The following is a 27,741-nucleotide window of genomic DNA, read 5'->3' as shown; positions in this document are numbered from 1 at the left end:
ACAGAAATTATAACAAGTTGCCTTTGATAGAAGTGCCTTTCTCATGAAAACATGGCACTACGTCCAGAGGAGGGTAAGAACCTAACACAGGTTGAATTCGGAGGGAAATCAGGTATAGAATTAAAAGAAGGTGATCGAAACCTCAGTCTTCCTCTTTTCTTTCCCCCTCCAGCGATTGTTTGTCCCTGCGGTCACCTGAATTTATTAGTTACTTTCCTGTTTGAAGCAAAAGCTCTCTTAGGTATTTGCAGGTTTGCAGTTCCTTGTGGCAGCTGCAGTCAGGTCTGAGTAGCTGGTTGCCTGCAGTGCGTTAAAGCTTGTTTGGGATTGGGGAAGCAGATGCTGTTTCTCCAAATTTGTTTGAAGAACTTAGTGAGGAACATAATCAGTAAATATGTTTAGATAATTTCTAACACACTAGTAATAAGGGGCTCGCTCACAAATTAAAGCATAATAGAGGATAATGGGCCAGCCACATGTTATACAATAAGTGTACCATCACTTAGATAATTTGTCTGGAAAATGGGAGTTCTTGTTTCACTTCCATGTGCAGTTTGGTGTAGTTTAAAAGCACATCTCCAGCCTCCTGGAAGAATGCACTGCCCAGTTGAATATAGGTGGAAGCATATCCAACTCTTGGGAAGAGTCATGTTCCCACTGGAACGGTGTTGCTGACCAAGAAGATTTGGTTAAGTAAAAATAACTAATTCTTCTTTCAAAAAGTTAAAGTGACCCCTGAGAAGGAAGGGTAAGAGGGCTGAAAAGGGAATGTGTGCTATTTATGTATGGTAGTTCAGTGAAGAAGGCATGGGTTTCAAGTTTAAATTTTTTGTACCTCTGTCCAGGTACTTGGTCACTAGTCTAAAAGAATATTTAAAATGTAGTTTTAATAACATTTACAAGGAAAATATTGTTTTTTCTAGATGTAGACAAAAATACTGTGAAACATAGTACTCAGTCTACAAAAAGAAGCTCTACTGCTGAAGATGAAATTCCTAGGAAAAAATCAAAAAAGAACAAGAAACACAAAAGCAAGAAGAAGAAGAAAAAGAAGAAGAAAAGGAAGAAAGAGAAAAAGCATAAAAAACAGCCAAAGGAGTCAAAGTTGAGTACACGTCATGGAGAACATGCAGACTTGCAGCCTGCTTCTCACTTGATGCCAGAGAAATCAAGCTCCAAATTGAGTGTTCAGCATGGAGGATTTGGAGATGCAAATCTGGCTGTCCACGTGCAGCCAGAAGAACTGCGCTTAAAAGCAAGTGAGGAGCTTGATAGACAAGCTTTAGGACTTGTTTCTCATTCAAGAACTGATTCTCAGCAATCTACAGAAAATCTTGGAAGTGAGAAGGGAACTTTGTGTGCAGCAAATCCTCCATTTAATTTAGAAGGCAGTCAAGCTGATCTCCAAGAAAATACTAGTATAACTCAAATTTGCACTAGAGAAGAACAAATTAAACAGTCATATGAAAATATTTATCCTATAGCTATTACTGCGAGTGAAAAGGGTGTTCTTGTTGATACTGGAAATGATACTTCATCTAGCATCCCATCTGGAGTTGCCAGTACTGAAATTCAGAAAGATTCAGCAGCTTCAGAGGCAATAGAAGCACTAAAAGGTTCAGAAGTTATTCTGAAATCTAAAGGCACTGGGGAAGCTTTGGATGTAGCTCTTGAGTCTGAGACCATGGAGGTGTTGAAATATTCAGAAGCATCTCTACAATCTGTGGCACAGGGGGGAGCAAAAGGGTTAGAAGCAACTTCAGAATCTCTGTCTTTGGCAAGTGATGTGACAACAATTCCTAAATCTGCAAGTCAGGCAGATCTGAATACTGTGAAGGTAGCTCACGTGTCTGTGGCCATGGAAGAAGTGAAAATTCCAGAAGCAACTGAAAAATCTCTGCATATGGGAAATGTGAAAACTGTGGAAAGATCTTTGGAATTAGGGGGTGTGAGCAGAACTTTGGAGCCAGCCCTGAAGCCCCCAATTATATCTGATAATTTGAGAGTGATGCAGTGCAGCCCCATGGAGGGTTCAAGTGTCTTGAAGGCAGATGTGTCTTTGCAACATCCTTTTAAAATATCTGCATTGACTGCTGGGACCCAGGTGGAAATAAAAAGTGCCAAAATACCCCTGGGACCAGGAGCTGTTACAAAAGTGAAGGATATTGAACCAGCTAGAAGCTCTGCACATATGGAAAATGTGAAAGCTTTGGAAGAAGCTCTGCAGCCAACTGCTGTAGTAAAGCCCAAAACTTTGGAAGCAATCATGGAACCTGTGGGTGTTCCAGCAAAAGATGTCAAAGCAGCTCAAGAATGTTTGCAGGGTGAAGTAGTCAAAGATGTGGAAGGTACCACTGATCCTGGAACAGTGCTGAATGCATCAGGAGTGTTCCTACAGCCTAAAGTCTTGACAGAAACAAGAAGTGTGGATAGAACCCAGCAATCTGTACTTCCAGCAGAATTGGCAGATGTAAATGTGGTTGCAGAGGCAAAAGGTTTAAGAGCAACTTTAGAACCCATAGCAGTTGTGCAGACCTTCGTTCCCCAAACAACTCCAGAAATCCAAATGACAGAGGGTTTTAAAGGTCCACAAACAATTGTGGAAGTTGCAGCACTAACAGGAGTAAAAGGTCGAGAAACAAGTCAAGCTACTCTGCAACTTGAAAATACTAATGCTTCAAAAATTTCAGAATCTACTCTCAAGCCTGTAGCTGTAACAGAGGCAAAAGATTTAGAAGGTACTTCATTATTGAGACAACCAGAGGAGCTGAGAGAATCAAGATCTGAGAGTGAATCAAACGTGAGAGGTTTGGAAGCAACTCCCCTGTCTTTACAGAAAGAAGACATGAAAGGTCCAGGAGGAGTCCTAAGGCCAATGGCTGTGGTAGAAACAAAAACTTTGAAAACAGCTTCACTGTCTTTGCAAATGGAAGGTGTGAAGGCTTCAGAAGAAGCTGTGCATTGTGGGACTGTGGCCAGAGGTTTAGCAGCAACACTAGATTCAACAGCAGTGTCAAAAAGTTCAGAAATAAATCTAGATAGTATGGCAGGAGTGGAAGCAGCCTCAGATGCTGGTCTCCTAGCTATGAAAGTTGGATCTGTGAGACCAGTGAAAAGTTTAGAAACAACTATAGGACCTGTAGCAGAGACGGAAAGGAAGGATTCAGAAGCAGACCGGGACAGAGCAGGGACAGAGTTGAAGACATCTTCATCACACCTGCACGTGAAAGGTGTGAGAGATTTAGGAGATCCAGCATCTGTAGGTATGGCAAAGATACAAGCTTTGGAAGCAGTCTTGCAGCCTGGAACCCTTGCAGTGGCAAGGGGCTTGGGAGAAAATGTCTGTTCTGAAGCCAATATGGGTAGCAAAGTCTTGCAAGCAAGTCCAGGACTTCTTGCCTTAGAAGAAAGGTCAGAAAGGACTCCTGAATCTGTGGTTGCATGTGTAAGCATGGAACCAGTTAGAGAGTCTGAGGCATTAGCAGGAATGATGCAGTTGAAAACCACAGCAGAGAGAGAACGAAAACATGCAGAAACAGTTGCAGAACCTCTTGGTGCAAGCAGAACAAAGAGTTCCGTCATTTCACAGTCTCAGGTCATGACACATACAAGAACCTCACAAATTGAGGTGGTAGCGGAGATAAAGGATTCTGAACTAGCTACCAGTTCTGCCACTGTAGAAATGAGAGGTTTAGGCAACTTATCGGAAGTTGAGGCAGTTGCAGAGGTAAAAGATGTGGAAGCGAGATCAAAAATTTCACACTTAACACAGATGAAAAATTTGGAAATGATTGTAGGATCTGAAACAAGGACACTAATGCAAGGCTTGGGAAGGACATTGGCATCTGAGTTGGTTAGAGAAGTGAGGTGTTCTGAAGTTGCTCCAGAAGATCCGAACAAAGCAAAGGCAATGAGCAAAGAAGCAATGCTAGAACCTGTGCAAACAGTGACGATGCAGACTTCAGAAACAAGTTCAAAATCTGTACAGGAACAAATAGTAGGTCATTCAGAAGCAATATTGGACTCTTTGCCCAGAGTGGAGGAAAAAACAATGGCATCAGAAATAGTGACAGAAGTGAGAAACTTGAAAGGAACTTTGGAATCTAAGATTTTGACAGATGTGAGAACTCAGGGACCTACTGTAGAATACATAATTGCAACAAGGAGGACAAGCACAAAAAAAAATGAGCCCTCTCTTACCACTGTAAAAGATTTGGAAGAAGCTTCAGAAACGGAGAAAGAAATGAAAGCAAAATATTTGGAGCCAGCATCAGAAGCTAGAGAAGTGAGGTTGTTGGAAAGTATGAAAGAGTCTGCAACAGTAGAGGTGAAAGGTTCTGAAACAGTCGCAGAACCTGAGGTACACATGGATATCCAAAGTTTGGAAACTTCCCAAAAGTCTGGAAATGTGGGGGCGATAAATGTTTTAGAGGATGCTTCAGAAGCCATTCCAGAATCTTTGCACACTGAAAAACAAGAACATCTGCAAGCAGCTCTAGAAGCAAAACCTGCTGCAGAATGGAAGAGTACAGAAGAGGCTCCAGAAATCTTGAGTGCTGCTGAAGTGAAATCTTGTGAAGCAGTTCCAAAGCCAGGGGACATGAAAGATCTGGAAACAACACTGGAACATGAAGTGACAGCAGAAGTACAATATGCAGAAGTGGTGCAGAGTCAACAAATGGAGGATGTGACAGTTCCAGGTCAACCTCAGGAATGTGAGATACTGGTTGAGAAGAAAGATGCAGAACAAGCTCGAGCATCTGAGCCTTTAATAGCAGAAACAGTTTTTAGTTCTTCACATGCAGCAGATGAAAAAGATTCAGTAGGGACTCCTGAATCGGAAATAATCAGAGACACAAAACATTTGGAATCAGCTCCAGCTCATGTGGCAGAAACAAAAGATTTGGAAACAGCTCCTCTTTCCGAGACTGTTGTAGAGCTGAAAGATGCAGAAGCAGCTGTGGGGTTGGAGGCAGAGACAAAAGATGTGGAAGCAGTTCCAGTACCTGAGACTGTTACAGAAGCAGTTCCAGTACTTGTGGAAGAGGCAAACCAGTCGGAAGTCATTACACAGGCTGAGGCTGTCAAAGAAGCAACTCCAGAACAGGAGTCGGAGAAAAGAGATTCAGAAACATCCGATGTGCAACCTGATGTGGCGGCACGAATGAGGGAGACTCTGATGAGACTTGAGAAAGTTATTGAAAAAAGTAGCCATAGAAGCAGTGATAAAAAACATGATGCAAAGAAACAAAAAAGGAGTCGCTCCAAGTCTCAGTCCAGGTCTAGGAAGCGGAAGAAAAAATCAAGGTCGCGTTCTACTTCCAGGCGTTTGACCTCTAAAAGAGCACGTTCTAGGAGCAGAAACTATTCAGATTCCAGAAAAAAGCATTCCAAATCTAGGTCCCGATCTGTGGAGAAGAGAGAGAGAAGAGTGTCTTCCCGGAGGTCCAGGCGCAGACGTTCCAGGTCGTCTGACCGCTACAGGTCTAAATCCAGATCAGCAGAAAAGAGAGGGAGCAGATTGTCCTCTGGGAGGTCCAGACGTAGGCGTTCCAGGTCGTCTGACCACTACAGGTCTAAATCCAGATCGGTGGAAAAGCGACTGTCCTCCCGAAGGTCCAGACGTAGACGTTCCAGGTCTTCTGACCGGTACAGATCTAAGTCCAGATCAGTGGAAAAGCGACTGTCCTCTCGAAGGTCTGGGCGCAGACGTTCCAGGTCTTCTGACCGTTACAGGTCTAAATCCAGATCGGTGGAAAAGCGATTGTCCTCTCGAAGGTCTGGGCGCAGACGTTCCAGGTCTTCTGACCGCTACAGGTCTAAGTCCAGGTCAGTGGAAAAGCGACTGTCTTCTCGAAGGTCTGGGCGCAGACGTTCGAGGTCTTCTGACCGTTACAGGTCTAAGTCCAGGTCAGTGGAAAAGCGACTGTCCTCTCGAAGGTCTGGGCGCAGACGTTCCAGGTCTTCTGACCACTACAGGTCTAAATCACGGTCAGTGGAAAAGAGAGGGAGCAGGTTGTCCTCCTGGAGATCCCGCCGTAGACGTTCCAGGTCTTCTGACCGTTCTAAATCTAGATCCAGGTCTTCAGAAAAGAGAGGAGGCAAAGAATACTCATGGAGATTCAGACATAGAGGGTCTGGTTCCTCTGATCGCTCGAAATCTAGGTCAAGATCTGTTGAGAAGAGAGGTCGGAAGGCATCTCTACGGAGGTCTAAACGTCAGCGCTCAAAGTCCTCTGACCGTTACAAGTCTAGATCCAGATCAGTAGAAAAAAGAGATCGAAAGCAATCATCAAGGAAGTCTAAACGTCAGCGCTCGAAGTCCTCTGACCGTTACAAGTCTAGATCCAAATCAGTGGAAAAAAAGAAGGAGTCCTCACGAAAATCTAAGCGTCGCCGCTCAAAATCTTCTGAACGTTACAAGTCTAGGTCTAGGTCTGTTGAAAAAAAGCGCAAGGAATCTTCAAAAAAATCCAAACGGAAACGTTCCAAGTCCTCTGATAGTGTTAAGTCAAGGTCCAAATCTATAGAAAAAAGAGAGAGTAAGTTATCCTCAGTAAAGAGCAGTAGCAAGCGTGTGGAATCTTCTGACCTTCAGGAGTCAACCAAAAGTCTTGAAAAAGTAGAAGTTCCTGAACCTTCTTTTGCAAGTGAAGGCAGCTCCTCCAAATCCTCTAACGGTCCCACGTCAGTAGCTTTGTCTGTTGAAAGAAAAAATGGCCCAGAGCTGCCACCAGCATCCGAAAGTGGATTTTCCAAATCTTTTGATAGTCTTGAGAAAAGCTCCTCATCTGTTGAAAAAACAGCGGCTCTGCAGCCTTCTGTGATGTCTGAATTTGATAGCTCCAAAACCCCAGATGACCAGGAATTGACATCCATGCCTGTGGAAAAACCACAGGTTTCAGATCTTTCTATGACGTCTGAAAATGGATCAGCTGAAAAAGCAGTGGCTCTGGAGTCTTCATCACTACCTGAACTTACATACTCCACATCCAAGTCAAGCTCTTCATCTGTTGAAAAAAGGGGAGATGCAGAAACTTCTTCGGTTACAGAATTTCAGCTCTCCGCATCCCATGAAGATGAGTCGAGATCTACCTCTCTCAGAGAAACAGAGGGTCCAGAGCCTCTTCTGACACTTGAAAGTGGATGCTCTGTATCTTCTGATGATTACAAGACAATGTCTTCACCCTCTGGAAAAATGGAAGTTCAGGGGTCTTCTCTGATGTCTGAAAGTGTACTCTCTGGGTTGTCTGATGGTCATGAACTGAGACATATCCCTGCTGAAAAAACAGAGCTTCAGAAGTTTTTGCAAGTATCTGAAAGTGAATCTTCCAAGTTGGCTGACAGCCCTGAGTCAAGGTCACTATCTTTTGAAACAGCAGAGGCTCAAAAATCTTTTGTAGCACCTGAAGCTACATGCTCTGTGTTCCCTGATGCCTGTGAGTCAGCCTCCTTGCCTATTGAAAAGGGCCAGGTGAAGGAGTCTTCTCTGGCTTCTGACAGTGGATGCTTCAAGTCTCCTGATGGACATGAATCAGGATCCAGGTTTGCTGCACAAATAGAGGAGCTTCCATTGATATCTGAAGGTGGGTCCTTCAAATCACCTGATGGAAATGAACGAAGATCTGTATCTGTTGAAAAAATCAAGGGTCCAGATGTTTCCTTGATATCTGAGCGTGGTCCTGTTGAGATCTCGGATGACCTCATTTCAGTGTCATCTTTTGAAAAAATGCGGGAAGTTGTACTGACAACTGTAGGACAAAGCTGCAAGTCTTCCGAAGTTCATGAGTCCAGATCATCTGTTGACAAAGATTTAGATGGTCTGACACTTCCACAAGTACTTGAAATTGACTGCTCTGAATCTTCTGAAATGCATGAATCAAGATACCTGCCTGCTGGAAAGATAGAGGGTACAGGATCTTTCTTGATGTCTAAAAGTGGAATTCTTGTGTGCCATGATGGCCATAAATCAAAACACAATTACTTTGAGAAAACAGAAGGTGCAGAAATGTCGTTGGCATCTGAGCTTAGGTGTTCTGTCTTCCCTGAAGGCTATGAATTGACAGCCACTGCAGTTGAAAAAATGGAGATACAGAAGCCTTCTCTCCCACTAGAAAGTGGGTTCTCCAACTCTGCTGATGTTTGTGAATCAGTAAGCACAACTACTGAAAAACTACAGCCCCCAGTGACTTCTCTGACATCTGAAAGTGGGCTTTTGCTGTTGCCTGATAGTCACGAATTGAGACCTATCCCTGCTGAAAAAGTAGAGGTGCGAAAGTTGTCTGAACTGAAATGCATTGCATCCCCTGATGGCCACAAGTTGAGATCTGCCCTTGATGAAGAAATACAGGTGCAGGAGCCGCCTCTGATACTGGAAAGCAGATGTTCTGTTTCCTCTGATGGTCTTGAGTTGACATCCACCACTTTCGAAAAAGTTGAGCTAGAGGAGCCTTCTCAAATGTCTGAAAATGAATATACAATAGGGCTTGATGGCCCAGAGTTGACATCAACCCCTGCTGAAAAAACAGAGATGCGGGAACTTTATCGGATGTCTGAAGAAAGATGTTCAGTGTCCATTGAGAGCCAGGAGTTGCAGTCATTCCCTATTGAAAAGATAGAAGTGCAAGAGCCTGCTCTGACATCTGAAAATGAATATGCTGTATCTTGGGAGGGCCAGGAGCTGAGATCTAGCTCTCCTGAAAAAGTAGAGATGCAGGAGGCTTCTGTAGTACCTGACAATGAATATGCTGTGTCTTCTGAAGATCATGAATTGTCATCTTCCCTTGCTGAAAAAACAGAGGTACAGGACTGTTCTCTGCTGTCTGAAAATGAATATGCTGTATCTCCTGAGGGCCAGGAGATGACAGCCAGTCCTGCTGAAAAAGAGGTACAGGAGCGTTCTCTGACATCTGACAGGGAATATACCATCTTCCCTGAAGGTCAAGGATTACAGTCTACCTTTGCTGAAAAAACAGTGGTGCAGGAGCCTTCGCTAATATCAGACAGACAATATGCTGTATCCCATGAAGGACAGGAGTTGCTCTCTGCTCTTACTGAAAAAACAGAGGTGCAGGAGTGTTCTTTGCTGTCTGAAAATGAGTATGACGTATCCCCTGAAGGCCATGATTTGGGATCCAGTCCTGTTGAAAAAGAAGAAATGGAGGAACCTTCTGAAACATCTGAAAGTGAAAGTTCAATGTCCACTGATAGCCAGGAGTTGCAGTCTAGGGCTGTTGGAAAAACAGAGGTGCAGGAGTTGTCTTTGTCTGAAGGTGAATGTGCCATGTCCCCTGAAGGTCAGGAGCTGCAGTCTAGCCCTGCTGAAAAAGTAGAGACTAAGGAACCTTCTCTGACATTTGAAAATGAATGTGCTGTGTCCCCTGAAGAGTATGAATCAAGATTGACTCACGCTGAGAAAACAGAGGATGTGGATTCTTCTTTGACATCTGAAAATGACCATCTTTTGTCTTTTGAGAGCCAGGAGATAAGATTCACCCCTGTTCAGAAAGCAGATGTGCGGGAGCTTTCTCCAACACCTGAAAACGAACATGCAGTGTCTCCTGATGGCCAGGAGTTGAGCTTGCCCACTATTAGAAAAGTAGCTGGTCTCGAACCTTTGACACTAAACAATAGAGCCTCCATGTCTCCTGATGACAATGAATTGAAATCCATCCCTGTTGAAAAATTGGATGATGCAATACCTTCTTTAATACCCGAAAGTGTGTGCTCCATGTCCCCTGATGGCTACAGTGTGAAGTCTGGCCCTGGTGAAGAAACAGGGGATCTAGAGCCATCTTTGATATCTGAACGTAGACATTCCACATCCTCATATCAAGAACGTCATGAGCTGAAATCTCCTATGGAGGAAGAGGGTCTAGAGTCCTCTTTGACTTCTGAACATAGACGATCTGTGTCCCCCGAGGGCCATGACCAGAAATCTACCATAGATGAAGAAATAGATGATCTGGAGCGCTCTTTGACATCTGAACATAGGCGCTCCACGTCCCCTGATGAGCATGAGTCAAGATCTAGCATTGGTGAAGAAGCAGAGTATTTGGAGCAGCCTTTGACAATGGAACGTAGATGCTCCGTGTCTTCTGATGAGCATGAGTCAAGGTCTACCACAGGGGAAGAGATAGAGGATGCAGAACCCTCCTTGACAGCTGAACGAAGAGACTCCACATCCTCTGATGAGCATGAGTCGAGGTCTACCACTGGTGAAGATATAGAAGATGGGGAACCCTCCTTGGCAGTTGAACGTAGACAGTCCACATCGTCAGATGACCATGAGTCAAGGTCTACAACTGGTGAAGAAACAGAGGATTTGGAACCTTCTTTGACAGCTGAACATAGACGCTCCATGTCTCCTGATGGACGTGAGTCAAGGTCAACCATTGGTGAAGAAGGAGAGGACCAGGAGCTCTCCTTGACAGCTGAACGTAGACACTCCACATCCTCAGACGAACATGAGTCGAGGTCTACTGCTGGTGAAGATGTGGAGGATATGGAACCCTCCTTGACAGCTGAACGAAGAGATTCCACATCATCAGATGATCGTGAGTCAAGGTCTACCACCGGTGAAGAAGTAGAGGATATGGAACCCTCTTTGACAACTGAACACAGACGTTCCACATCCCCTGATGGGCGTGAATCGAGGTCTACCACTGGTGAAGAAGTAGATGATGTGGAACCCTCCTTGACAGCTGAACGAAGAGATTCCACATCGTCAGATGATCATGAGTCAAGGTCTACCACTGCTGAAGAGGGTGAGGATGTGGAACCGTCTTTGGCAGATGAAGATAAACAGGATTCCATGCCTCTTGAGAGGCTGGAGGAACAGGACTCTTCCTTTATACCTGAAAGTAGGCGTTCTGAGTCTTCTGAACGTGAAAAATCTAGATCCAAATCTGTTGATAAAATATCTGACAAAGAGTCTTCACGAAGATCTATAAGCAGACGCTCAACATCTCCTACTCGCCAAAAGAGTCGATCCACATCTGTTGAAAAAGCAACAGACAAAGAGTCTTCACGGAGATCTAGACGTAGACGTTCCAGGTCTGCTGCTCGCCAGAAGAGTAGATCCACATCAGTTGAAAAAACAGCAGACAAAGAATCTTCACGGAGGTCTAGACGTAGACGCTCCAGGTCCACTGCTCGCCAAAGGAGTCGATCAACATCTGTTGAAAAAGCAGCAGACAAAGAATCTTCACGGAGGTCTAGACGTAGACGCTCCAGGTCCACTGCTCACCAAAGGAGTCGCTCCAAATCTGTTGAGAAAACAGCAGACAAAGAATCTTCACGGAGGTCTAGAAGTAGGCGCTCCAGGTCTTCTCAGCGCAGATCCCAGAGATATGATACAGAATCTCGCTCTAGACGGAATCGCTCGAGATCAGTAACACGGAGAAGAGCATCAAGATCAAAATCTAATCGTCGCTCTCGGTCTAGTTCATTGTCACGTTCAAGGCACAGAAGGAGGAGTAGATCAAGGTCAGCATCAAGAAGGCGGCGTTCTTTATCAAGAGACAGGCGTAAGAGATCTCAGAGAAATAGATCAAGATCTACTGACAGAAGAAGAAGAAGATCAGATTCAAGAGATCGTAGAATATCACTCAGATTACGGAGCAGGAGTCGAACACCTATTCGTCAAAGGCGATCAAGGTCAAGAGGAAGAAGACGGAGCTCTAGTAGGTCACCAATTCGACTACGGCGATCACGATCTTCAGGGAGAAGAAGATACAGCAGATCACCTGATCGTCGTAGGTCGAGGTCATCAGAACGATTTTCAAGCAGGTCACCTAAACGTCTTACAGACTTGGGTAAGTGATAATTTTATGTTCAGTAGTTCCATGGTTAGGTGATACTGTGTTCATTTACATAGTCTTTTAACATATCTCTGTAGCATTCATAAGGGATTTCTTGGAAGTAGTTTTGTGCATTACTTTTAGGCAGTGACTTCCAGCAGGAACTTTTATGTTGGAGCTGGATCAATGTTTATCCTTTGGATTAAAGTGTATTTAGAGCAAGTTATATCTCAGTTATAGAGCTTTTATAGAAAGGTAGTCTGTTGCAGTCTTGAGGAACACTGTTCGCTGTAATAGTTAGTAAAGGTCAAGTACTCTGTAAGAAACTTATGGTTTTCTAGTTTTTCCGAGAGCAAATTGGGCATGAAAGAACATTTGAAAGTAAGTGCCAGATGGAGACTTCTCAGTTCTGTCGTCAGCTGTAATGCTTATTTATCTGTTTCCATTACTCTCTCTTGCCTCTTTCCCATCTTAAGAACTTAATGGGAAGGGAGACTCGTTTCTGAAAAGATTCCCAGACCCAGCTGATTGGAAAATAAAAGATCCTAATGAATTGCATCTTTTCTTGATGACTGGAGAAAGAGGGGCCTTGTAGTTTCCTTAGGTAGTAAGTTACATAAGGAGAAAGAATGTTTTAATTTTGAGAGACGAGCTCTTATACAGTGTGTGAGGAAGCCTCCTTTTGTGGACCTCAGGTTCTGATCCTTAGTTCTGTCTCAGAAGGGCTTCCATGGCAGCTTTATACCAAAGAAGTATTTTTATATAGAACATGAGAATTAATGAGCATCCTTGAATCTGCCTTCATGCTTTGATTATGCATCAAGTCTGTATCTATATACTTTTATTGCTTAAGAAGTAAAGAAATGCAGTCCTTTTAGGATTTTTGTAAAGCTGTATGCTTGCGGAGATAATGGTAACTCATTTATTTGCAAACTGGCAGATCAAATAAGACGTACTTAATTTTCATTCCCTATTTCTGTGATAGGGCTGCATGTGCTTTTTTCCTTAATAAAGCAAAATACTGTTTTATTAACAGTTTTGCATGTAATTGTATTTTACACAAGTGCACATTGTATTCAGTGCTTATGTTTTCTCTTGGTTGGTTGTAAGTAGCTTTCACGCTACATACTGGGGGACCTGAGGGGACTTCCTCAAGACCTTTGAATGCTTTTCAGAGATAGCTAGGAAGTAGACTTTGGAATTCATGCTGTGTAGAAATGATTCAGTATTTCCAAAACTAGAATGAATTGGTGAAGTAAAATAGGCATCAGAACTTCTGGGGTTTGGAGGATTTTAAGTGCTGTAATTTGGACTCCCATGTTTTGTATTAAATTTGCAATTTCACTTGCGTTGGGTAGACCAAATTTTAAAAAGTCCAGAGCAACTAAGTACAACTTTATTTTCACAGAATTTAAAAAATGCACAGTGTAGGTGAAATCTTGTGTTTTCTCTTTGTACTTTTAGTCTGCCAGAAATGCTTATTTATTATTAAAACAAGAAACTGTAAAAATAATAATTTTTCTTAAAAAAAAAAAAAAATATTTTTTTTAGACAAGGCCCAGCTACTTGAAATAGCCAAAGCTAATGCAGCCGCCATGTGTGCTAAGTCTGGTGTTCCCTTACCACCAAGCCTGATGCCTTTGTTATCTCAAAAGAAAGATGACAAAGCCAATCAGAAGTCATCAAGAGATACACTGAAGGAGCTCACTGAGGTAAGCGAAAAGAACAGTATCAAGCCTGAAATAAGCAGTTTGGGTTTTTGTGTCTTCTAGGCAAGCTGTCGTTCTGTGTGCTTGGTTAGCGTGTAAGCTGGCTTGTGGTTTGAGCCCTTATTCTCTACACAGTTTTTTTTTTAAGTCATGAAAACAGGCTTTTTAATTCCATGAAAATGCATTAAATCAAATTATTTTGCCTTTTTTTGGTTTTGATTCTGTTCTGATTCTGTACAAATTGGTAGTTCTCCTTGCAGTCCTGTTAATAAAAACCAAAGCTTTTATTTCTAGTTTTTGGTTCTGGTGTTAATTGTTATGTATGTTCTTATATTTGTTAGTGAATTTCACATTGTTAAATGTTATCTCTGGATTAAAAATGTAGTGCCCACTTCACATAGTTTTATATATTTTAATATGCACTCTTCAAGATACTTGTAGAGAATCGTTGCAATTCTATCCCGTTGCAGTTCAAGTCTACAAATGGGATGTTTTTGTTCTGATTCTGGGAAAAAAATTGCTACTTGTTCTTTTACTGTAGTAATGTCACCTTGTTCAATTTGCTAATTTCCCCCTATGTTTTTTTTTTCTCCAGAAACTAGAGAAAATTTGGAATGGAAAAAAAAAAGTGGTGTGGGTGTTTGTTTTGGTGTTTTGTTTTTAATTGCATCATCAGTGTGACAGTTCTGAAATACCTGCTTATGGAAATAACATCTGAAATTAAGCAATGTCAAATTGCTGAAAAGTAATCTCTTAGTTGTGTGTAGGATAGTGGAAGCAGAAGTACTTGTTAGTAAAAAAGCTGAGATTGTGCAGATACGCTGTGCAAACATTTTAAGTGGTTCTTCATGTAACCTGACCAAGATCCAGTGTAGCTAGTGCTAATGTAGACGCCCCAAACCTGCCCCTTCCTTGCCCATTCCAACTGTGGGAATCTGTTGGATGACGTTCCAGTTCTGTTGAATCAAAATCGGCCACAGAAGAAGTCCAGGCCATCATCATATGGTAGTGTGCCCAAGTGGAAAACCCTTCCAGAGCCTGTTCAGCTTCTTGCAAAGCTAGCTGTGTTGTCTTTTCTCTCTGCAGTGTAACTTGCAAACTGGACAAACTGCTTCCAATTAGTTGGGAGCCAACTAATAACTATAGATAACACATTTTGTTGATTAGCTTTCCAAATAGTGCAGGCTTTTCCTGTTGCCTAAAGAATGTGCTTCAGTCATTGTTTGGAGATGTCTTGGCGTAGGAGAGTGCAGGAGTCTTTTTTGTCTTTTTTTTTTTTTTTTATAAGGACTGATGAGAACAGTGCCATCAGTATGTCTTGATTTTTAGTGATGGAGCTGCCTGTTTGCTCCTTATATGCCAACAGTCAGGTCATCAAACAGATGTGACTTACAATGGTATGAACTTGAACTAGAATTAAATCAGATGATGGCTTCACTTTGCCAATATTATTTCCTCAAATATTATGTCCTCTAATGACTTGTAAGTCTTTAATGAATGAACTTTTCATCAATTGGGACATAATAGAAGGATGATCATAGACTATAATGTTCTCAAATGCATTTTGGACTGACTAAGTTACAGTTGCTACTGGTAAACACTTGGTGCAGATAACCATGATCAGTAGAGAGTTTTTCATCATAAAATTATAGCCTCTCTAGAATGTCTCTCTTTTTTTTTTTTTTTTTTTCTTTTTTCTTTCCCTGGAGGCTCTCTTCTCTTTTGACTGCAGTATCCCCATAGCACCTGTATGTTTTATATTCAGCTTCTGTTTAATATAAAATGGGGATGTCTTGCATACCTGGCCAATGTCAAAATATTTCAGAAGAGATCTGAGATCTTCTGGAGCCATTGCTTCTGACTAGGTCCCTGCACTACCAGTGGAATTTAGAATTAGTAGCTATTAATTCTTAGGTTTTCCTGTGTAGTAGTTTTGTGAGTTACACTGAAGTTTCTATCAGATTGCAATATGCTAGTTATGTGGGATGCCAAACAACCAGTGAGTTCCTACTCTGGAATGTTTGCAGCCTTAGACACGCATTCTTCAACTAGCACTGTGTAGCAAGTTTTATAGTATGCTGCTGAAATATTATGTCTGTGTAATTACTTGCTGCATGAGTACCTAGCAAACCTGGGTAGGTGTTTGATAATATGCGTAAAATATCAGAAGTACATGACATTGCTAAAAGATTTTCTCATTTCATACCTCCTACTTTAGAAAAGAAAAACACTTTTTTGTAAAAATGTTCTTTTTGTATGTTTTGGTTGAAAGTCCAGGTTTATTCAAAGCTGTTGTGACCCTTTTTTTCTTTTTTTTTTTTTTTTCCTTTTTTAGAAATGCAAGAAGATTGCTCAAAGCACAGATGATGTGATAGTGAACAAACCTCATGTTTCTGATGAAGAGGAGGAAGAACGTCCTTTCTATAATCATCCTTTTAAGCTCAGTGAACCCAAACCTATTTTTTTCAATTTAAGTGTGAGTACTTCTTTAATTTTCAATATTTTAAATTGTGGTTATTTTTAATGCAGGTAACTTTACAGAAATTAAATAGGGATTGATAATCTTCATCAAATTGCACTGGGATTGTTGTTAAAAGTACTCTTGCTACAATAAGGCTTACCTGCAGTCCATGAAATTGTGGTAGATCCCATAATTGGATTGAAACTGGTTTTTTTTTTTTCATTAATGTCTTTGCAGCTTTTCAAGCTTAAATAACATAAAGAGGATCAATGTTACTTCACATTTTCATTGTAAAAATATCAGTCTGAATTTACAAACAGCATTGGAATTGGGAAAGCTTTTTGAACAGCATTGTTTTTATTTAAAACACAAACAAAACCCCCCTAGCGGAATTCTAAAAGTGTTTTGAGGTGTTCCAAATAAGATGATGCCATCAGCTTTGTGCAGACTCCAAATCTTGTATGTCTGCTTCTTTGGTAGATCTCAAGTGTTCGCTAAAGGAGAAGAAAGTTCTGCTAGTTTTCAGGTTAGCCAGTGGAGGAGTAAATGCTGTGTTAAGACTGAGGATCACTGTTGTTGCCTGTTACTAAGGGGGTGTGTCTAAATGTCCCATTAAACCCCTCCTTGGGGGACTGCTTTTGACTGTCAGAGCTTGTGTTGACACTTTCTGGGGATGAGCATGTTGGAAGGAATAAAATGAGGGAGCATTTCTTTAAATGCACCTGGGATTCCTATGCTGTGAAGCATGGATTAGAATTTATGTAGGGTTTTGGTTTTTTTTTTTTTTTTAATTATCTGGGGGGTTTTTTGTGCCCATAAAAGCTGCTCTGATTTTGCAGGGTATAAAGTACTATAAAAGTATTAATATGCTAAGTGAAAATATAAATAGCATTTATATTTTTATATACAAATATATATAGCTTGTGGCGTACATAAAGTAAGCAGGAATACATATTTACATAAGGTGTAAAGTAGAAATAGATTTATACTCTATGTTGTACTGTTAGAAAGTGGTACAACAAAACTCAAGAAACCTTGGGGTTCCATACAGGCTCTAAAAAGGAATGTTCTTTAGTGGTTATGGGCTGCTTTGCTTGTTTTCCACTGTTTTGACCCTTTTGTGTCATTCTTTCCATTCTTTCTGGATTCTAGTCCTACTAGCATTCCCATCCGTGTTCCTTTGACAGTAGGAGTTTGCCCAATATTGTGAGATGTCTGAGCCCTGTTTGCCTCTTAGAAGAGGAACCTGTCAGAGATTTCTGTGGACTTGTAATATATTTGCAATACTTTCTAAGGAAAACAAGCTCATAGACTTAATTTCTGTGAGATTCATGCTGCTATTAAAAAATAATGAAAAACTAGAAACCAAAATGTTGAAAACTGCTTTCTCTGTATATAGTAATGTAGAACTTTTTATCATCATGTGGATATCGCAGCCAATGTTTTTTGCTGCTCAGGATTTTTATTTTGGATCTTTCCATTACAAAATGCATGTGTGGCAGGTTAAGATTGTTCTCTTTATGATGGGGTGCAGGGAAAGCAGGGAGGTTAATTGTGAGAGTGAGGTTTTGCATATTTTTGGCTGCTGAAGCTGATTTAAATGATTTTAGCTTCTAGCTGTTTCATCTTCTCTTACACTGCAATTTGTTGCTGACTTGTGTGGTTTTAGGGCTGTGCTAAAATTATTTGTTATAAAGGCTTTCGGTTTGATTAGTAAGAAGGATGACTGTTTATGAAAACTTAATACCAAGTGTATGCAATAAATAATTTCTCAAAGACATGTTGTGTTTTCAAGTTTTAACTTCTTCTAATTTTATTTCTTTAAGACTCCCAGCATAAAACCAGCACCACCACCACAACCAAAAAATCAGGTCAGCCTGTCAAAGGAATTTCCTGTTTCATCTGGGTCTCAACATAGGAAAAAAGAAGCAGATAGTGTCTATGGAGAATGGGTTCCAGTTGAAAAGGGCAAAGAAGAAAGCAAGGATGATGTTTTCCCCAAACCATCCATTGAGGTAAGGAAGGGAAGGAAAGCGTATCATATAAGAAAACCAAAACCGTTACCTGGTCAGTCTGGTGTCAAATTGCAGTCTGTGGGGGGAAAAAAAAAAAAACCAAACCAAAAACCACATAAGTAGTGTTTAACACTTCAATAAGCTAATTATCTGAACTGCTGTGGTCTTCAAATTTGGTCGCCATGCTCACATGGGCAGTGATGAAAGCAACCTGTAGTCATACTGTGTGCTTTCGTCAGCTAGTGACTTCTTTGTCTCAAAATTTAAACTTTTGCTTGAAGATGAAAAGTAAGTTTCTTGTCCAGTTTCCTGCAGAGGTTAATAGACTAAGTTGAGACTTTTACAATTTAATAATAATTAAAATTGTCCTACCAATATTAGAGCAATAACATTGCATTGAAATGTAATCCATTAAAAATAGATTTGAAAGTAGTTTCTAAAATTGCTATTTCATCTGGATGCATCTGCTAATTTTTTAGCTTTACAGTCATGTTTTCTTACATAGTTGTCTTCCATATGGCCTTCCAAAGGAAAATCTAATTGTTTTTTTTGTTTATTATACAAAAAAAGCAAATGTTTTTCCCCTTGAAATGTCTTCAAAAGGATATTTTGTGGGGGTTTTGTAATAAAGTAAATTAAATATTTAAGGCAGATGTAAATTTTTTCAAGTTAATGTTAATGTCACTCCACCTGAAGACTTGTTCTCCTACCTTTCAAAGCAAATAAAAAAAGACTTGGCATCACTTTCTGATGAAACAATCTTACCACTTGGTGCATTTTGTTTTTCAAGAACTAAGATTGTACTCCACTTCCTGAAGCACAGAAGGTATTTTCTTCTGTGTCTCTTACAGCACCAAAAGCACAGTGAATGTAAGTCATTCAACAGACATTTTCATGGTATACCTCAAGAGTTTAACGATCAGGCACTCAATTAATTGTTCCCTGAGTGTAGATGGTAACTGCTGTTTGGTCTTTGTCATGAACCACTAATAAGAGAAACATTCTGAAATGTTTGTGCAGAATGTCATTCCTAGTCACTAGTGTATATGTAAAAAGTCCAGAGTATAGAAACATTGTATACCAACATTTGGCCATGTTTTTACCAGGTGGTAAAAAGTCTTGTCCTTCAAATGGTTAATGATATGCTCATAGTTCAGGCGAGTTTTGTAGATGTCTGCATCCAGGTTGTCAACGATGCTAGGCTTGTGTCTGACAAATTGGGTTAGCGAAGCACTGATGGTTTGTGTATTGATTATGTAGAAGAGGCCTTAAAAATTGACATTGGAGTAAATATATTAAATATACCTTTCTTTCCTTTCTGTCACATGTATCTTTATAAATGCTTGTAACAATGTTGTCTGTTTTTATATTTTGTAAATAAATATTTTTATTTGCATTACCTTAACTTGGTTTGTGTTAAGGGTGATTTCAAGGGTCGTTAGCTGACAGCAGAGCTTACTATCCCTTTGGGTTTGGCAATCCTTATTTTGAAATACAGGAATACTCTTGTAGTAGGAGAATCCCTGTGTGTTTCTCCAGGGAGTCTGAAAGGTAACAGAGTGCTTCTCTGCTTAATTTTTAAATGCACATGAAGGCTCTTTGTGGATGAAATGGCTTCCTTTGAGCAAAATAAGCCAGATAAGCTCCCTTGCTGTTGGAGTAGGGTAGTGGGGGAGTGTGCTTGGATCCTCAGGAAGTTTGACATAATGACTTAACCTCCATTCATTGTTGCTAACTTTGAAATCTGATTGTGACAATTCCGATGCAAGTCTATATTGATATTAAAAGATAAGTAATTGGTTTTTATTGTTATGTTTTTATTCAAGTCACAGAATTAGTTGCAGGAATAAGCAGTCTGAAATGGCCCTGATAATATATTATGAATTGTTTTATAATGAAACATCATGCTCTTAATATAGTTGTTTGTGGTTGAAGGAGATGGAGGAAAAAGTCTTGTGTAATCTGAAGTATCAGCATGTCTCTAGAAGCCAGAGAAATCTATGAGAAAGAAGCTGTATTTGAAAGTCTGAAAGTATAGAGTTGAAGTGCTGTATTTAAGTTTGGAGTATACACAGGTGACTATTATGCAGAGAAGCCGTCGTGGTCTAAAAATGTAGTAAATGCATTTGGTGTATCGGTGGACCTATGAAGTATGTCAAAGATGCCTTCTTTCTATTGTTAGCCTCTTCCTTCTTGCTTCAATATTTGTGATTTGTGTCTGTGGGGAAAATGTTATTAAAAGTCAGGATTGGAAAGGCAGAACTCTTATGGAGAATAGCATGCTGAACTTGAAACTGTTTTACTTGACTAAATAATAACAACTTTTCATACTTCAAGCAGAGATATTTTTTTTTTCAAGATCCAAAGCTGCCATCGAGTGTCTTGACATAATACAAAGCCATGATGGTCTCCAAAATGGTGACTGACCATGTGGGGAAAGTGTATGGGAATTCTAACTAACCAGGGTATCTACTAGTAGGCCCCAGTCCGGTAAAGCACTAAAGTACACATGTATGTTTAAGTATGTGAGTGGTCCCAATGTGGTTTCAGTGGACTACTTGCATGCCTATGTGTATTGCTGGATTGAAGCTTTTGGTGAGTAGAATAACTTTTATTTATCTCCTGAACCAGTTTCACAAACAAAGAATTATTTTAACTATGTAAGGGAAACTTACTAACTCAAGAAAGTGTATATTGTAAGCAGGCATTCTTTTACATAGGTGACAGTCATGCTAGGTGTTAGAAAATGTTTTAATTCTTCTTGTGCCTTGTTTATGATCTGTGTTTTTGTCAGCTGGGGCAATAAACAGACACTGAAGTCGGTTTCATAGATACATAGGACTTCTGGGATTTTAAGTCTGTCTTCATCAGTACCAGATGTTTCAGTAATGATCTTCCCAATGGAAATACTTTTTGTCCTAAACAGTAAAAAAAATCCCCCATCTTAAAATATGATTTAATAGCCTGAGTACAAAAATAATTACTCCATTTTATGCAATTGTAGACATTCGTGTCTGTCTCTTGCTGTTTTTCAATATTTACTAAATTCTTGACTGGGTTCCTGTGACAGGGATTTTGTGGATTAACTGTATTTTTCTGTTCGGCAGAGTCAATTTTAAATTGGTTTCAGTTTCTTCTACTGGCCCTTTATTCTAGTACAATGTGTGAAAGGCTAAGGTTATGACATAGTGACTAACAAAAGATACAAGTCTTTTTGTAATACAAATTTAAAAACAAAAACACAAACCCATCAAGTTACTTTTATTTCTGTATGCCACCTGGTCTTTTGATTATTGGGTTTCTTCTGTGCTTCAAACAGTTCCAGCCCTTTCAGTCTCCTTCACATGCTCGTCTCCAAAGAAATTTCACTTGTCTCTGAGCACTGTTCTTTTTCTCCTTTCAAAGTAGAATGATCCATAAAATGCACATCATCAGAAGAACAAGGCACAAGTAATTTTACAAAAGAGCTGTATACTAGCCATAATTTGTTACATCTCTCTATCCCCAATGTTTTGGATTTCTCTCTTGATTGCTTTGCACATAGAGTAGAGGTTTGCATTGAGCTTCTTCATTTGCTCCATATTTTTACACAAATTATCCTGATAAGTATGTGTGAGAGAGTTTCAAATTTATTTTTCTTTAAATTTCATTCTAGTTCAGGAGCACAGATCTAAATAATCCATTCCAAAACCGTCAATTTTATGAGCTACCAGTCTGGTTTTACTTTTATGCAAGTCTGTTTTAGGTTGAAGATAAAGATTTGAAACACTAAAGTTAATGGAATAAATGTGATTCTTGCTGTAATTTTTTTATACATACAACTTGAAGTTTTAGTGTGAGTTAACAGTAGCAAGCTCATGTGAACAGCTCTGTATGAAGGCTTTTTTTAAAAAAAAAAAATCTTAGGTAAATTACATTTAATTTTGTTGGTTAATAAGATTCGATTGAACAATAATATGTTTCTCTATTAAAGTATGATACACCAGAATTTTTGTGACCAAAATAGTTCTCTAAAAATAATTATTTTTGATATTTTGTATATACAGGTGATATTAAATTATCAGGGTGTTCTACTTGAACTTCAGATTTTGTATTTGTTTAGGGAAAGCCCATATTGTATATACTTAACAAGTAGTACCAGGATTTTTTTCGCATTGCCTATTTATATATCAAACCATCTAGTCAGTGTGTAAAACAACTTTGTAGTATTTGTGGCATTTATTCTACAACAGCTTTTTCCAGATCAAATGGATATTATTGTGTTTTGATGTATGTTTAAAAATAATCTTTTTCTTCCTAGGGTGTGGACATAACTACAGCTATGAATGATCGAGCAGTGGCTCAGAAAAGGCTTAATGAAAACACATTTGATTTAGAGGCCATGTGCATGTTAAATCGTGCACAGGAACAGGTATGTTGCACTTTTTCATCAGCATATTGATGAACTTAAAAGTAAATGTTTACCCTTCATACCAGCTGATTTTTCTTATGTATTTAAGTACAGGTTTTTGGAAGCCCAGTTTATGGGCAAATGGTTAAAAAATTTACCTTTATTTTGCATTTCATAACACTGATTTTGAGGATGAGCAAACCATGAACTTGCTAGACTTTGAGCTTAGGCTTTAGGGTTAACGTACAAAGATGCTCAGCTTTTTGGAGCGTCTGCTTACAAATGAGTGTTTATGAACACAGCACTAAACATAAGTGAGGAATCATTACGAAAATTATTGAGAAGCAGCAGAGAATTGCAAAGGAAAAATGTGCAAATTTTTATTTTGGTCTTATATTTGACTTTTATTTTGTAGATTGACGCCTGGGCTCAATCAAACTCCATACCTGGCCAGTTCACAGGAAGTACTGGAGCACAGATACTGTCCTCAGATGAGCTGACCAACAGTGGTCCCCAAGCATGGATTAGAAAGGTAGAAGTTATGCAGACATATTTGTCTAACTATCACATTTTAAATAGCAGTGGAAGTATCAGAAAATGCAAAAAATGTGTCTTAAAAACCTATGGTAATGCATGTGTCACATACAACAGGTTGTGTTAAATCATTGTCTTTGATCAGTTTAGATACTTGCTGCTGCTCTGTCTACTTTGTTGTGCATTAAGGTGTTGCTCATGACACAGAGTACTTCAATAAGGTGTGTGCGTCTGGTATTTGAGTCAGATTGGTTCATATATACTGTCACCTTACACTGAAATTACATTCGTGATATTGGTATGGTTGCAGCGGTAGGTCCATCACTACTTTATGGGTTTGGGACAGATCAGGCAAGGTTTGATCCTGATGTTACTGCAGTCAGCGATGTTTTGGCATCAACTTCAGTGAACCAAGTCCCAAACTGCCATTTTGTTTGTCTTGGTTCTATCTGATTACTACTTTGCCTCTATTTGTATCACCAGGGTTTTCTGGGAGCCAAAGATTTGGAGTATTAAACCAGGAGTTGCAGTTGGGTTAATAAGCTTAATGTCATCCTACAGTGAAATAGTTATTTCTTACTGCAGAGTAATACTGGCTTATTTTTGGGGTGTGGTGCGTCATACATACATGCGTTTTATAAGTTTAATAATTCATGCTTCATCTTTGAAAATGAATACTGAACTGGTTCTCTTTTGAGAAGTAGAACTGAGGAATTCAAGCAATATCCACCTTTCAGGCAAAAAGAATAATAAGTTATGGCGGTCAGTCTTACAAGTAATGTAGTTGAATATACGCTGTATCTGCTTATCCTTCCAGAACGCAGTGTTAAGACAAACTTCAAAACTAGTAGGTTAGATTTGAGGCTTAGGTAGAGTTTTCCATAAAACTTGGTATAAACTGAACACAAAAGTCTGGGATTATAACATCCTAAAAATAGTAACATTTTTGTCAAGATTCACTAACTTCTTTTTCCACTTTATATAGCCAAGCAATACAGAGAGCCAGGCAACACAAGAGATTGAAGTTACTTGCTAGACGGGAATGTTGTGGGCTCTTACCAGTATTAATACAGAGCGTAGATGATAAAGTCTTATTTTAACAATTACTAACTTTTGAAATTGTAACGAATTGTTGGCTTTGGTTAGAATAATTGTCCCTGACAGAGCAACTTAGAAATATAAAGCACTCAGCAGGGATGCATTGGTGAGAAAAGGAGAGCTTTTCTACCATGAGGCTTGTGAAAGAGATCAGCAAGCCTAGGAGGGCTCTCCCTTTCTGCAGTACCTTGAGTGGGTTCCCAAGGCAACAGAAAGGGAGCATCTCTGATCATCTCTTTCTCAAGCCTCCTCTTCTCATCCCGTTTTCATTTCTTGAGGTTCTGTGGTGGTCTTCTGTGCCTTACAGTGACAGGAGTGTCCACTTAACAAAAATCAAGTGGAGAAGGCAAGTATGTTTTCCCTCGGTCTTTTAACTTCACTCTGTGATCTACTTTAAAAAAAAAAAACAAAAACAACAAAAAACAAACGAACAAAACAACAGAAAAACAACAAAACGCTTTATAGGGAGAAAATGAGAAGAGTCTGGTCTCTGGCTTGCGGACATGACTGCTGTGAGGAGCAGAATCATATTGGAACATTTTGTTGATTCTAGAAGTAAGAGCGAGCTGGCAGAAGCAATTCTGTCCTCATAGCTGTAAAAATGTAGTGGTTTGCAGTAGTAGGCGTCCTCCCTAGCAAGCATCATGTGGTTTGTCAGAAAGGAGGCTGCTACTGGAAACAAGAAGAGTTGTTGGGTGAAGAAGATGAGGACACAGTCCTCTTTCCTGCTCTGGCATTCCTCAGCTTGACTTCTTTTGCTCTTTCCAGGTTCCATATTCGCATGCACATTGCCATCAAACTCATGAGATGACAAGTAGTTACAGTCATGTGCCCTCTACAAAGTGCATTAGGGGCTACACAAGACTTGCCCTGGGTTGTGGGGGTTTTTTGGCTTTTTTTTTTTTTTTTTTTGGGGGGGGGTGGGGTGGTGTTGGTGGTGTTTGGTTGGGGTTTTTTTAGGAATGGTGGGGCCTGTGAAAACCTTCACAAAACTTAGGTTTGATGTGGAGTCACATCCCGTGGTTAGAGAATGATTCCACAGAAAAAAGTGAAGTAGGGATAATGGGTTATGAATGCATGTTATCTTTCTCAGTGACACGAATGCGAACCAACCATGAAATGCAAAGTACAGGTTGTATTTTACTTAGGCACTTGAAGTTGTGTAACCTAGTTCCTGTTAATTATGCAATGTAGCACTGAAGTCAGACTTGTACTCCCTTTTTTGTCCTAAGAAAATGCATTTTAACGTTAAAAAATACTAGGGGATTTTAAATTTTTCATCTGCTAGTAGGGCCGTGGAATTTCTTGGGGTATGTTGTGTGTGTAAATTAATGCATGTTTCTGACTGAAGATGCTTACTGAAGGCATTTTGCTTGGGAGATTGCCATAAGCAATTGCCATTAGAGGACCTGTGGACGTGCACTGTTTAGCAGAAACAGAGCCCATGTCAGCTAGTTATTTGTGTATCATTAAACAAAGAATTAGAACATGTACAGACATTGTGCTTGACAGAGATAATCACAAAACTAGACAGATGTAACAAAACGGAAGAGCGGTGTCAGGAGGGGAGAAAAATTAAAGTATTTGGGGAACTCAACTTGTTTGATAAGTATTGTCTTCACTTTGCATTTCTTGGATTTCAGCTCTTTTTTTGTACTTTAAAAATTACTCTGGAGAGGTAATATGTACTCAAACCAAAATACGCCTGCAATTTCAATTTTATCTCAATAAAGTTTTGAGGGAATTAGTTACTGAAGTGGTTAACGTGGCATACTTGAGTGATCGACATACCAATTAGAAGTATGGTTTGTTTTTCTAAGTAATGTGCTAATTTGTGATGTTCATGCATAAGGTTCTGAGCAGTATTCATACAGGAATAATATGTTGTTAGGTTTCTTGTATCATTAAAACAGATTTATGAACAATATTATCTCTTTCTTTTGAAAAGTGGTTTCTGTTTTGGTTTATCATCATTGGTGTAATCAGTTCACAAAATGACTGACTTGTTCTGGAAGTTGCTTCTTTTTTTCTTTTTTTTTTTTCTTACAAATACACTATGCTGCTGAATAAATGTCAAATCAGAGGAAGTGCTCAAATACTTTTTTCCACGCAAATTCTGTTGAGGTCTACTTACTCAGACTTTCCCAGCCTCATCCCTTGTTTCTGGATTTATCAGTTAATTTTAGCTTAAACTTGCTCTCCAAAACAGGGTTTCTGCAACATTTTATGTGCACAGGATAATGCTTGGGATCTGTTTCATTCAGTTGTGCTAAATAAAACACAAGACACAGGTTTAATATGGCCATTAGAATGCACTGCTTTGTGTAGCAAGTTCTGAAAAGTTTGAGTGTTCCTTCCATTCTTCCACAGTCATAGCTCATGCTAACAATGGAGGTAAAACTAGGTCTTGTGATTTGTCACTTGCAGAAGGACTGCTGACCTTCTAACACGGCCACTTACCAAAATACTTGTATTTATATTGCATTATATGACATAATGACGTTTCCCTGGAAATAAAGGCCACATGGCAAGGCAAATCAGCTGTATGTTAGTTATATTGGACTGGATCCCTGTTCAGTCCTCATAATGTTTTTTTTCCAGCTATCTTCAGCTTGTTTTCTACTGATTGTGTGCAAAAGCTGTGAACAGCAATCCTGAAGCTGATTGTGAGTGTAGTTTTGGAAGGCTTGTAATTCTTCAGAAAGGTATTCTTCCTCTTGTATAGGGAGAGGAATGTGGCGGCTGCTGCTGTAAATGCCAGTTTACTAAGTGGAAAATTCAGCTACTACGCAAAAGTTTTGCCAAAGATAGATTCTTGTTCCTCATACATGACTCAGAGAAATTCTTCGGAGTGGTCTTAAAGTAATCTTTAAGACAGCCCATTGTGCTGTAGCTGAAACTGTCCACCTAGTGCCTTTAAGGCTTTTTTGTCTTTTGCTTAATAAATTATTGCTCAAAAGAAATAAACCTTCCTTCTGACAGAACTTATGTTTTAGTGCCATGTCAGCATTGCGTGAGAAGGAATGGGTATTTTCTTTTCAGAGAGCAGAAACTGATGATGTATTTTAAGATTTTAGGTAGTGATGGCTTTAATATTTTGGATGTTGCAGGTGCTGTTTTATAGATTGTTCAGTTCAATGCTGTATGCTAGCCTTTTCCCAAAGACAGCTCTTGCAGTTAAACAACGGTGACTGTCCAACTTGTATTGTGTTTCAGAAAAAAAATCTGTAAAATCATCTTTCAGGTGTGATTTTTTTCGTGTTTGCTTGTTTAAGCTCTTAAATGCTAATTCAGGCATTCATGTCCCCCAAAATTTGTTGCCCTAACGTAGCTTTAAAAGAGGAATAGGTTTAATTAAAATTACTAAAAAACCCTCTTAAGTGATCAGGTTTTACTATGTAGCCTTCTTTTTAAAGAAAGTGTTGACACAAGAATATGGCTTATTAGTTGTCTCCATCTGCTGGCAGAATGGAAATGTGCTTTATTTGGCTGACCCTTCATGGAATTGAGAAATCACAAGATGAGAAAAATTATACTAAATTTTCAGGCAGACTTACTCAAATTAAGATTAGTGAATGAAAGAGACCAATTATTTTGTAAATAATTACTTAATTCCAACAACAGTAACCAAGTACTTAGAAACCTGGGGCTTTATTATATTACATACTCTTCAATATGTTACCTTCCTTATGTGCCAGATCTGCAAGGGTACATAGCTGCTAAATAGTTTTGT

The 27,741-nt window shown here is 39.6% G+C and overlaps 1 protein-coding gene across 4 annotated transcripts in view; it reads left to right on the top strand.

Annotated features, from left to right (window-relative positions):
- The window catches only part of SON (SON DNA and RNA binding protein), a 41,500-nt gene that overhangs the window by 3,646 nt on the left and 10,113 nt on the right, over positions 1–27,741 (top strand). For all 4 annotated transcript variants that reach the window (XR_011325030.1, XM_069785185.1, XM_069785182.1 and 1 more), the window contains 6 exons: positions 924–11,816; positions 13,353–13,513; positions 15,846–15,986; positions 17,798–17,986; positions 22,287–22,397; positions 22,792–22,908. Coding sequence is in view for 3 of the 4 variants with exons in the window: in XM_069785182.1 (XP_069641283.1) it covers positions 924–11,816; positions 13,353–13,513; positions 15,846–15,986; positions 17,798–17,986; positions 22,287–22,397; positions 22,792–22,908 (11,612 nt within the window). In the remaining variant the exon portion in view is untranslated. The remainder of the gene's footprint in view (positions 1–923; positions 11,817–13,352; positions 13,514–15,845; positions 15,987–17,797; positions 17,987–22,286; positions 22,398–22,791; positions 22,909–27,741) is intronic.

The sequence above is a fragment of the Haliaeetus albicilla genome, chromosome 6 (genome assembly GCF_947461875.1).
Source record: "Haliaeetus albicilla chromosome 6, bHalAlb1.1, whole genome shotgun sequence".
Lineage (NCBI taxonomy): Eukaryota > Metazoa > Chordata > Aves > Accipitriformes > Accipitridae > Haliaeetus > Haliaeetus albicilla.
Note: the sequence above shows the minus strand (reverse complement) of the source record. Positions and strands in the feature narration are given on the sequence as shown.